The sequence below is a fragment of the Heptranchias perlo genome, chromosome 4 (genome assembly GCF_035084215.1).
Source record: "Heptranchias perlo isolate sHepPer1 chromosome 4, sHepPer1.hap1, whole genome shotgun sequence".
Taxonomy (NCBI): domain Eukaryota; kingdom Metazoa; phylum Chordata; class Chondrichthyes; order Hexanchiformes; family Hexanchidae; genus Heptranchias; species Heptranchias perlo.
In genome coordinates, this window is record NC_090328.1 from 38307880 (window position 1) to 38319918 (window position 12039).

General features: G+C 40.5%; 1 protein-coding gene across 1 annotated transcript in view; it reads right to left on the bottom strand.

Annotated features, from left to right (window-relative positions):
* The window catches only part of LOC137320472 (EGF-like repeat and discoidin I-like domain-containing protein 3), a 204626-nt gene that overhangs the window by 17260 nt on the left and 175327 nt on the right, over nt 1-12039 (bottom strand). Inside the window, exon 9 of the mRNA XM_067982171.1 lies at nt 9879-10063. Coding sequence (XP_067838272.1) covers nt 9879-10063 — 185 coding nt within the window. The remainder of the gene's footprint in view (nt 1-9878; nt 10064-12039) is intronic.

Genomic DNA, 12039 nt, shown 5'->3' on the forward strand with positions numbered 1-12039 from the left:
TTGGATGACCATCAACGACCCCTGGACTTTGGGAGGTTCAGCAATGCAGTGAAAATAGGCAGCCATGTCATGCTGCTGTTGTAGGTCTATGGGAAAGTATGAGAGCCTTGGATGGCCATCAACGACCCCCTGGACTTTGGGAGGTTCAGCAATACAGTGAAATTAGGCAGCCATGTCATGCTGCTGTTGTAGGTCTATGGGAAAGGAAATGAAGGAGTTAATCTTGGCGAAACAATAGATCAGTCACCCTTTTGACACATTGGTGCATTATAAATCGATTTATATTGTAGATATCTTCTGTGCAATCCTGGTAGGAGCAGGAAACACAAAAGCTAAGGGTAGTAGTTGACCTTGACTACCACTCTCAGTGCCATTGCTGCAGTAGACGTTGTCTGCAGCAGACAGCATAGCTCAGTTGCTGTCTCCTTAATGAACCAGAGTCTTTGAAGGCACTTATTATTAGACATTGGCAGATAGCTGTCTGTGGGCATGAAGTTACTGTTGCTCATATCAAACTAAATGAAATGCAAGTGAAAGCGCATAGTTTGTTTTTAGCAGGTAATGGTATATTCAGCCTTTATAATCTCAGACCATGGTTTTGAATTTTAAAACCCTCCTGAATATCCCGCAAAAGAGCATACTTTTAACAGTGATGAATTTGGAGAAAAAGGACTTTGTGATGATTTTCTGACTTTTCTAATAATTAAGTTGTCATAATACCAGTTGGGAGAGGGGCTATGTAATTTCAAGTTTTATTGGTTGTAATGGCCTGAAAACTATTTTAACGTACTTAGGTAGAGTAGAATTTAGATAATTTATGATACTCCTAAAACAAAATGCTATGTTGATTAGTGAGACATAAAATGAACAACAGGGGCAAGGCATCACACTATTAGGTTATATCATTGCCTTGTAATCTTAATTGAAATTAACTCCATGGGAATTTGCTAGCACTTGGACAGATTTTGTTAAAAATAGCAAAAATCATTTTTTTTACATTGTATAGACTATGTAAGCAGGATTTTTGTCTCATTCTTCACTAGTTTGACTGGGTAGGGTGGTGGTGATTGAAAATTAGGCAGAAATCCATTATGCTAGATTTCTGCCCATTTTTGCGCACTGTAGATTCCGCTGGAAGTGTCTAACCATATTTAGGTAGGCATACTCTAATTAGGTGGTAATGACAAAATAACACCAACATTTTGCATTGTTAGCAAAGTCTGTGTAGAACAGACATTCAACATTACAAGGCAGAATGGCAGGAAACATTTAAGTGACAAAATCAAGATGTCAAATCAATAGCGAAACTATTAATGTGCAGATCCATTCGGCTTTATTATTGATTCTGCACTGGAGCCAGAAACCACTATTTTCGCTAGAGGCTACCTAACCCTTTAAACAGCAGCAGGTATTCAAAACCTACAGCAGCTGTCTTTTAGACTATACAGAGCATTTATTTGTTTAATATTTTATTTATGCTATTACAATGATTTACTTTATTGTTCCAAAACCTCATTATGTCTTCCTCACCAGCCCCCCAAAAGGAATACTTATTCATGATACATGTCCACCTCCACATTAACAGGAAGTTGTAGAATAGTTATTCTATACTGTTTGCCCACACAATAGTGACAGCATTTCAAAAGTAATTTTTGTGAAGCACTTTCAGATATTTCCTGACATGATAAGGCACTATGTAAATACAAGTCTTTCTTTCCTTTCGAGATGTTGCAAATGCTAGTCCATAACTGTCTAACCATGGAGCCAGTCTCTGTAAAATCAGCTTTGATGTCATCGTTATCTAGCAGTACTGACCCAATTTTGCAGCTGTGCTGGTAAAGAGCATATAGTATTGGATGTGTACCGACAAGAAATATCCATAGTTAGAATCACTTTTAAGATTATAGCAGCATGAATCTTAAAAAATTACTGTTTTTCCCTCACATGGAAAATTTCAATCTAATGAAATTTTCACATCAAAGGGGTGAGTTTCTGCTGGGGTTCTCCCGATCATCCGCACTTTGGCAGAAGAGCCACAGAAACACCATAGCAACAGCATAAGTGTTATTTATACCGTTTTTGCAGCTCTTTCGCTGAAGTTACAGCGGACAAACGGGAGAACTCCCTTGGAAATTCCCCCTCGTGTAAACTAGTTTTATTGACATAGTGGAGCCTATTGGAGCGATCAAGAGCCGGGGGCGGAGGGTGGGGGGTGGTGGAGAGAGGGTGGAAGGATCTGGCCACAACCGGAAGGGGGGATGCCTGGCACACAAGGAAACCTGAAATATAACTTTAAAACTTATCTTCTGGGTCTCTTCTGGCCCAGGATCCGGCTCCCGACAGGTTTGTCTGACGTGGGAGCCGACACTGCTGCCTGCTCAGGCCTCATGTTGAAATTGCAGATGGGGTTCTGATGACATCCTCAAACCCAATCTGCATATTTAAAGTAGGATCCTGCTTCCTTCCTGTGGATGAGCTGCTTGCCTGCTCAAAAGAGCAGGATAATATCGGGACATGGTCGGAAGGCAGTGGGATCAGTGGGGGTAAGTGACTTGCCTTATTTTAACTACCCCCCCTCCCCCTCCCCAGCCTAGTTTCCGCCAGGTGGAGGCAGTTAAAATCAGAGCCTATGAGTCAGCAAAACGTTAATTTAAGAGAGGTGGGAAAAGTACTTTGAATAGAAAATACTCGCCCTAGGCTTTTATTCTTCTTTAAGTAGCAATGCAGCTAACATATTTCATTAAGAACTGGAATGGAATAGTGTGGAAGACAGCTTGTGAAAAATCAGCAAATAAGCAAGTACATATGACCAATTTATATCTGCCTTATCTCCAAATTTGAAGAAATAGACTGCACTTTATCAGCATTGCCAAATGAGTCAAACTTGTGCCTTGCTCAGTTCCTTAATGATAATGTCTGCAAAATTTACATGGCATCATGGTAGAATTTATTGGAAACAGATTTTATACATCTTATAAAGATGCTCATTAGTGGAAGCTCATAGTAGGAGGATGTTCCCGATGACCAGGGGTCACAGTCTCAGGATACGGGGTATGCCATTTAGAACCGAGATGAGGAGAAATATCTTCACTCTGAGGGTGGTGAACCTGTGGAATTCTCTACCACAGAAGGCAGTGGAGGCCAAGTCATTAGATGTATTGAAGAAGGAGATAGATATATTTCTTAATGATAAAGGGATCAAGGGATATGGGGAAAAAGCGGGAACAGGGTGCTGAGTTAGACGATCAGCCATGATCATTTTGAATGGCGGAACAGGCCCAAAGGGCTGAATGGCCTACTTTTGCTCCTATTTTCTATGATTCTATGATTCTATGATATTCTCATTTCCAAAACTAATAAGAAATATTTTGCAATAATTTACAACCACATGCATTTTCCTGTGAATTTATAGCTTGGGGAGAATGCTATAGTCATGCTCAAGGCCTGAAATAGCAAACATGTTGAGGGTTCTATAACAAGGGGACATAGATTCAAGGTAAAAGGCGGGAGGTTTAGAGGGGATTTGAGAAAGAACTTTTTCACCCAGAGGGTGGTTGGAGTCTGGAACTCACTGCCTGAAAGGGTTGTGGAGGCAGGAACCCTCACAACATTCAAGAAGCATTTGGATGAGCACTTGAAATGCCATAGCATACAAGGCTACGGACCAAATGCTGGAATATGGGATTAGAGTAGACAGGGCTTGATGGCCAGCACGGACACGATGGGCCGAAGGGCCTCTATCCGTGCTGTATAACTCTATGACTGGTGTTCAAAATTATCAGGCTCACAGATACAAAAAAATGGCCAGTTGAGAGAGATGCTAGTACCCATGGAACTGTAGCGGAGCATGAGAAGAGGATGGAAATGGGGGTGGTGGGGGAAGAGAAAATTGGCTTCATAAATTAAGAACAAAAGAAAAAAAATGAAATGAAAAGAGACTAATCACCCAATATAACCATTTTTTACCCCAACAATGTACAATTTCGTCTACTGTGAACTTTACCCATTTCATCTCCTGAGGAAAGTTGCTACAAAATTACTCCCTGCTCCCTTTCTTAAAAGAGAAAAAGCATGAAAACTCCAGAATACCTCTTTGAACCTTACATCCTACATTACTCATTCCAGACGTGGGTAGGAATTTCTGAGGTCCAGCAGTTCAGAAATAATCATATTTCCATACTGCGGTCAATCATCTATTTAATTAACCTAATAAATAGTTAGCAGACATTTTAATTACACTGGCCCATCTGTCATTTTTTAAGTCTGCAGGAGTGCTTAACACCAGCCAATTATTAATCTTGTAAACAAGTCAGCTTCTGTGTCTTTGCTTATTCAAACAGAGGGAAATCAACACATATCTGTGTACTGAATTTAGTGAGGGGAATGCTAAACGTTACGCACAATATTTTTAATAGGTTTGATAAACAATCAGTACAATAGCCGGCTCATCTCTCACCTCTTACTAGGTAGCCAATATGAGGTTATATACGAAATATAAAAGAAATCAATCCTTACCCAAATCATTCCCGTGCAATGTGTGGGATTCTGCAGGTTACACTGTTTAAAAGCACAGCAAGTCTCTTTTACACACGTTGGTTTTAAAAAAATTACATGCTGATATTTTTTACTGTTGCTGAATTAATTGGCTTGTCAGGGGAAATTGAAAGTACTGATTTTGTAATATATGCTATTACTGTAATGCGCCGTTATAATCCTTTCTCTCATTCTTCATCAGGAGTGAAGGCAAGTCTCAAAAATCCACAACAAACGTAGGCCACAGGACACAAGTGAATTGTGTCCTGTGGCCTACGTCTTTCACATACATGAAAGAACCCTTGAAAGTCTCAAATCCCACTGGGATTTTTTTTCTTTCTTTAGAATAAATAAAGTTGCTAAATTCTGGATCACCCAAACTATTGCGTTCATTTTGATTTTATCTACAATGCTATGTCCGGTAAAGTTGACCACCATGCCCAATCAAGGACTGTACATGTGCAAGAATTTCATGTATATGCACCGCAGGTAGGTGTAGAAGCAGAATTTTTGTAGTGTAAAATCTATGTCTGTATGTCTTAGTTTTATTTTTGAAAAAAATGGTCAACATTTTATTTTCCATTTTTTAGTTCCAGTAATTTCAGGATTTATTTTTCAAAATTTAGGTTTAAAAAAAAATGTTACATCTCTTATTTCACTTCTCACAGAACTCACAATATGACAAGAAATGTTGAGAAATACTAAACTTAAGGTTTAAGGACAATTAAAGGGAGAGATTTCCTGGGTGATAAATGTGGTGAAATGGTAAACCTATTCTTCTTTTGTGAAGACTCACGTAAGCATCAAATAACAGGGTCTACAACTTGTTCAGACACAGCTCCATAGAAACATAGAAACATAGAAAATAGGAGCAGGAGTAGGCCATTCGGCCCTTCGAGCCTGCTCCGCCATTCAATATGATCATGGCTGATCCTCTAGCTCAATACCACATTCCCGATCTCTCCCCATACCCCTTGATACCTTTTGTGTCTAGAAATCTATCTAGCTCCAAACACAGATAAGTATATAGAACTGAATGTATTAACACTGATACGAGTCAGTAACTGCATCAGCATTTCACCTTCGGTCTCTCTCTCTCTCTCTATTTCTCCACTTCCACCCACATCTTTATCACCTTCTCCCTCCAATTCCCTCGGGACAAGAGTAGCCTCGATCTTCGTACAGTGCAGTCTCTCTGAACTGTGGCAACAAATTAGTTTTTGCTACACCTAGTCCACAGGGGAACTATTATCCCCAAGACTTTATTCATCTGTTTCAATTTCCACTGACCAATGATATTTTGGTCCTGGAAATAATTTTCATTTTGCTTTTAGTTTGGTCTGTATCTCAAATTTTAATTTCATTTTCATTGTAGCCTTTAAAAGAGCTTTAGTCCTAATTTTAATCTTGTTGATAAAAAGTAGTCATTTGAATCAATTATTATTTTTCTCCTCATGCTAGTCAATAAAAACACTGCCCAAAATGCACTTTAGTATTATCTGCTGATTGAAATCTCAGCCACTTATTCCAGTAATATGCTACATAGCATCACTTGGGTAACTGATTAGAAAGGTCTTTTTAATAGGCATCCACACTGGTATCAAATGTTCTTACTACTGTGTCTCTATTTTACATAGAATTACACAGAATGCACAGCACAGAAACAGGCCATTCGGCCCAACAGGTCCATGCCGGTATTTATGCACCACACGAGCCTCCTCCCACCCTTCTTTATCCTTCTATTCCTTTCTCCCTCATGTGTTTATCTAGCTTCCCCTTAAATGCATTGATGCTAGTCGCCTCAACTACTTCTTATGGTAGCGAGTTCCACATTCTGACCACTCTAGGTAAAGAAGTTTCTCCTGAATTCCCGATTGGATTTACTAGTGACTATAATACCTGATAGGTATAACCTCTCAGTTCTGGTATCATCCTTGTAAATCTTTTTTGCATCTTATCAAGTGCCTCTATATCCTTTTTATAATATGGAAACCAGAACTGTTTACAATACTCCAAATGTGGTCTAACCAAGGTTCTATACAAGGTTAACATAACTTCCCTGCTTTTCGATTCTATCCCTCTGGATATGAACCCCAGTGCTTTGTTTGCCTTTTTTTATGGCCTTATTAACTTGCGTTGCTACTTTTAGTGATTTGTGTATCTGTATCCCCAGATCCCTCTGATCCTCTACCCCATTTAAACTCTTACTTTCCAAGGAGTATGTGGCCTCCTTATTTTCCTACCAAAATGTACCAACTCACACTTATCTATATTGAAATTCATTTGCCAATTACATTACCTGTGTTCAATGAGATTTTGATTTTACAAAATCATTCAAAATAATATATTTTTATATGTAAGCTCACTAAAGTTCTAACATTGGGTTTAAAAGCATAGTAGATTCAATATGTCCGGTCACAGAATTACATAGTACTTACAGCACAGAAACAGACCATTCAGCCCAACTGGTCTATAACGGTGTTTATGCTCCTCATGAGCCTCCTCCCACCCCACCTCATCTAACCCCATCAGCATACCCTTGTATTCTTTCCTCCCTCATGTACTTATCTAGTTTCCCCTTAAATGCATCTATGCTAATCGCCTCAACTACTCCTTGTGGTAGTAAGTTCCACATTCTAACCATTCTCTGGGTAGAGAAGTTTCTCGTGAATGCCTTATTGGATTTATTAGTGACTATCTTATATTTATGACCCCTAGTTTTGGACGCCCCCACAAGTGGAAACATCTTCTCTATGTCTACCTTATCAAACCCCTTCATAATTTTAAAGACCTCTATTATGTCACCCCTCAGCCTTCTCTTTTCTAGAGAAAAAAGCCCCAGCCTCTTCAGAGAAGCAGCAATCAACAAATCGAGTTCGGATGTTTACAGCCAAACATTACAGTACAAGTCAGAGAATGTCATGCGACAAGTGATATCAATGGAGAGTAAAATTGGGCGGGGTGTAAAATGAGCTGCCGACCCAATGCCATTAGTTTCCTGCCGAGCGGGGTAGGTTAAAAATTATGCCCTATATTTCAGGGTTGTATTGAGAGTAGCCAATGTAATATCCATTTAAAAAAAAAAGAGATAATTACAGGTCAGTTAGTTTATCATTTGTAGTAGAGAAAATTTTGGAATCTTCAATTAAAGATGAAATTACTTAATATCTAGATGAAGAGAAAATAATTAGAAGCAGCCACACGGATTTCTGAAAGGAAGATTGTGCTTCACAAACCTGATAGAGTTGTTTGGGGACGTGACAGATATCATGGATGTGGGAAATGCAGTGGATGTGGTGCGCATGGACTTTGACAAAGAGCCAGACAGGGGACTATTGGAGAAGATTGAGGGGTGTGAAATTAGAGGAAAGGTAGCAAATTGAATTAAAAGCTGGTTAGAAGTTGGGAAACAGAGAGTGGGAGTTAAAAGCAGTTTCTCAGACTGGTTGGAAGTAGATAGTGGTGTTTTACAGGGGCCTATTCTGGGATGGCTTCTGGTCACTGTATTGATTTGGATATAGGACTAGAGGGAGTGGTAGCTAAATTTGCAGAAAATAACTAACATAGGAGGCATAGTAGATAATTCCAATGACCAAAGGAAGCTGCAAGGGGATACTGATAAGATGGTGAAATGGGCAAAAAACTGACAGATGGAATTCAACGTCACAAAGTGTGGCGTGGGACATTTTGGTAAGATAAAAGCAATAATTATATTTTGGAGGGGGGATGGTTGGGTGATGTGGAACCATGGAGATTTGGAGGTTCAGGTTCACAAGACATTAAAAGAAGCAGCTCAAGTGGATCAGGCCACAAAATAAAAGCTAATGAAATACTGGGTTTCATAGCAAGAGGTATAGAATATGGAAGTTGAGATGTAATGGTGAATTTATATAAAACCTTAGTAAGACTACAATTGGAGTACAGTGTGGAGTTCTGGGCTCCGTACCATGGGATGGATGTTGAAGCATTAGACAGCATACAGCCCACATTCACTAAGATGCTGCCTGGTACGAGGAAATACAAATACAAAGTAAGACTTGAAAAGAACAGTGACGATTATGAGGGCCCTGATATTTACGGGAAGGTGGGGAGGGAGCATTTTTGCGGGGCGAAACCTGGATATCCCAAAAAGGCAGAGGTCCTGCTGAATTTAATGGCAGGACCTCATTATCATTTTTTTATTCCGTTTCCCACCTGGCAGCCGGCCAGATTGACAGGCTGGCTAGCTGCCAGGCAGGAAAGTCTGCTTAGAAGACTGTTAGTCTCCTGCAATCAGCAAAGATCGCGGGACATAATTTGGGGGGGGTGGGGTGGGGTCGGACCTGCAATCGGGAGGGAGGGAAACATCGTGGGTTTGGAGTGGGGAGCATCGGCCGATCACGACAGAAGATTTGCTGGGGTGGGGGGGTGCAGGGAGAGCACTCCAGCTTCTCCTGGCTCACAGGAAATGCTATAGAAAGCACTTACCTGCTGGATCTGGCTGCTCCAGTTAGCTGGTGGGGTTCCCAAGCCCTAGGAAACCCGGCTGGCGTTAAATTAAAGTAAGGCTCCCAAATGCACTGTGGGAGCCTGATTTAAATATTACAATGAACTGTCCCGTCTCTCGAGAGTGGGACACAGACACTGCATGCAACCCGCTGCCATAAAAGTGGAGGCAGGCGTGTATGCGGTGGATTGGGGTTGCGTTACATGATTTTAAATTTTTAACCCCACCCCTGCCCATCGTGGGGGGTGGGGGGTTAAAACCCCCCCACCCCGGAGTGAGTTGATCGAGGTTTTTAAAATTATGGGACAGAGTAAATAAAAAGAGACTGTTTCCAGTAGGTGAGAGGACATAGATATAAAATTAAATGTGAAAATTTAGGACCGAGAGCAGGAGAACCGTTCTTTTACACAGAGGGGCTGTGAGGCTGTGGAATGCACACTGACATGTTTTGGTCTTGTAAATTCCATGTAAAATGATGGAATGGAATGATCCCGAACACTTCCCCCCCCCATCCCAAAATAAATCAGTGTGATCGTTGGAGAATTGTTTTGCTTTCTAAGAACATAAGGAAAAAATGAGTAAAGGCCATTCTGTTCATTTATGTGATTATGGTCTCTACTTAAAGGATAGATAGGAATTTATGTGAGAACATAAACTGTGAACTTCAAAGTCTGACTGTCAATTTTTATTAAAATAAATTTCCTAAATTATTGGAGCAAGCAATTCATTACTAGGTTAAATTTGGATTTATTTGAAACGTGAGTGTTCAATGGATATATTAATTAGTAGCAGAAGCACAGGAAGTGTTAAGCCGTGAACAGATAATGAAAGCTCCATAGTTTCAAAGTACAAAGAATACCTGCAGCCACTGCGACTGATCGCTGCGCCCTGATGTCCAAGCATTAATCTTTCCCTGTTTATCCAGGCGAGCTTTACAGGGTTCCCATGTAAACATATCCATATTTAGGGTCCTAAAGATGTTGGAAGCAGTAATCTGATAATCCTGGATATGTCCTGATTTCATCCCCAGAGGCTCTGAACAGCCTAAAATAGAACAAATTTAAAACAGAACAAATGAGGCAAAGCTTACATGACATTACCTTTTATAAGTAACTAAGTACAAAAATTCAGCTACACTAGACTTACAATTACATTTAAATTGTAGTCATCACATTGATATGAAAGGAAAGCTTATGTCAGACACCGAGAGCTCAATACTGCATAAAGCCTAGAGGAGTATAGAAAGTGCAGGGGTGAAATTAAAAAGGAAATTAGAAAAGCAAAGAGAGGGTATGAAAAAATATTGGCAAGGAAAATCCAAAGATGTTTTATAAATACATTAAGAGCAAGAGGATAACTAAGGAAAGAGTAGGGCCTATTAGAGACCAAAAAGGTAACCTGTGTGTGGAGGCGGAAGATGTGGGTATGGTTCTTCATGAATACTTTGCGTCTGTCTTCACAAAAGAAAAGGACGATGCAGACATTGTAGTTAAGGAGGAGGAGTGTGAAATATTGGATGGCATAAACATAAAGAGGAAGTATTAAGGGGGCTAGCATCTTTGAAAGTAGATAAATCACCAGGCCCGGATGAAATGTATCCCAGGCTGTTAAGAGAAGCAAGGGAGGAAATAGCGGAGGCTCTGACCATCATTTTCCAATCCTCCCTGGATACAGGCATGGTGCTGGAGGATTGGAGGACTGCTAACATTGTACCGTTGTTTAAAAAGGGAGAGAGGGATAGACTGAGTAATTACAGGCCAGTCAGTCTAACCTCAGTGGTGGGCAAATTATTGAAAACGATTCTGATGAACAGGATAAACCGTCACTTAGAAAGGCATGGATTAATCAAGGACAGTCAGCATGGATTTGTTAAGGGAAGGTCGTGTCTGACTAACTTGATTGAATTTTTTAAGGAGGTAACAAGCAGGGTTGATGAGGGTAATGCATTTGATGTAGTCTACATGGATTTTAGCAAGGCTTTTGACAAGGTCCCACATGGCAGGCTGGTCAAAAAAGTACAATTCCATGGGATCCAAGGGAAAGTGGCAAGTTGGATCCAAAATTGGCTCAGTGGCAGGAAACAAAGGGTAATGTTCGACGGGTGTTTTTGTGACTGGAAGGCTGTTTCCAGTGGGGTTCCGCAAGGCTCAGTACTAGGTCCCTTGTTTTTTGTGGTATATATTAATGATTTTGACTTAAATGTGGGGGACATGTTTAAGAAGTTTGCAGATGATACAAAAATTGGCTGTGTGGGTCACAGTGAGGAGGAAAGCTGTAGATTGCAGGAAGATATCAATGGACTGGTTAGATGGGCAGAAAAGTGGCAAATGGAATTCAATCTGGAGAAGTGTGAGGTAATGCATTTGGAGAGGGCAAACAAGGCAAGGGAATACACATAAATGGGAAGATACTGAGAGGTGTAGAGGAAGTGAGAGACCTTGGAGTGTATGTCCATAGATCCCTGAAAGTAGCAGGACAGGTAGATAAGGTGGTTAAGAAGGCATACGGGATACTATCCTTTATTAGCCAAGACATAGAATTTAAGAGCAGGGAGGTTATGCTAGAACTGTACAGAACTCTAGTTAGGCCACAGCTTGAGTACTGTGTACAGTTCTGGTCACCACATTACAGGAAGGATGTAATTGCACTAGACAGAGTGCAGAGGAGATTTACGAGGATGTTGCCAGGACTGGATAATTTTAGCTATGAGGAAAGATTGGATAGGCTGAGGTTGTTTTCTTTGGAATAGAGGAGGCTGAGGGGTGATTTAATTGAGGTGTACAAAACTATAAAGGGCCTCAATAGAGTGGATAGGAAGGACCTATTTCCTTTAGCAGAGAGGTCAATAACCAGGGGGCATAGATTTAAAGTGATTGGTGGAAGGATTAGAGCGGAGCTGAGGAAAAGAAAATTCACCCAGAGGTGGTGGGGGTTTGGAATTCACTGCCTGAAAGGGTGGTAGAGACAGAAACCCTCAACTCATTTAAAAAGTACTTGGATATGCACTTGAAGTGCCATAA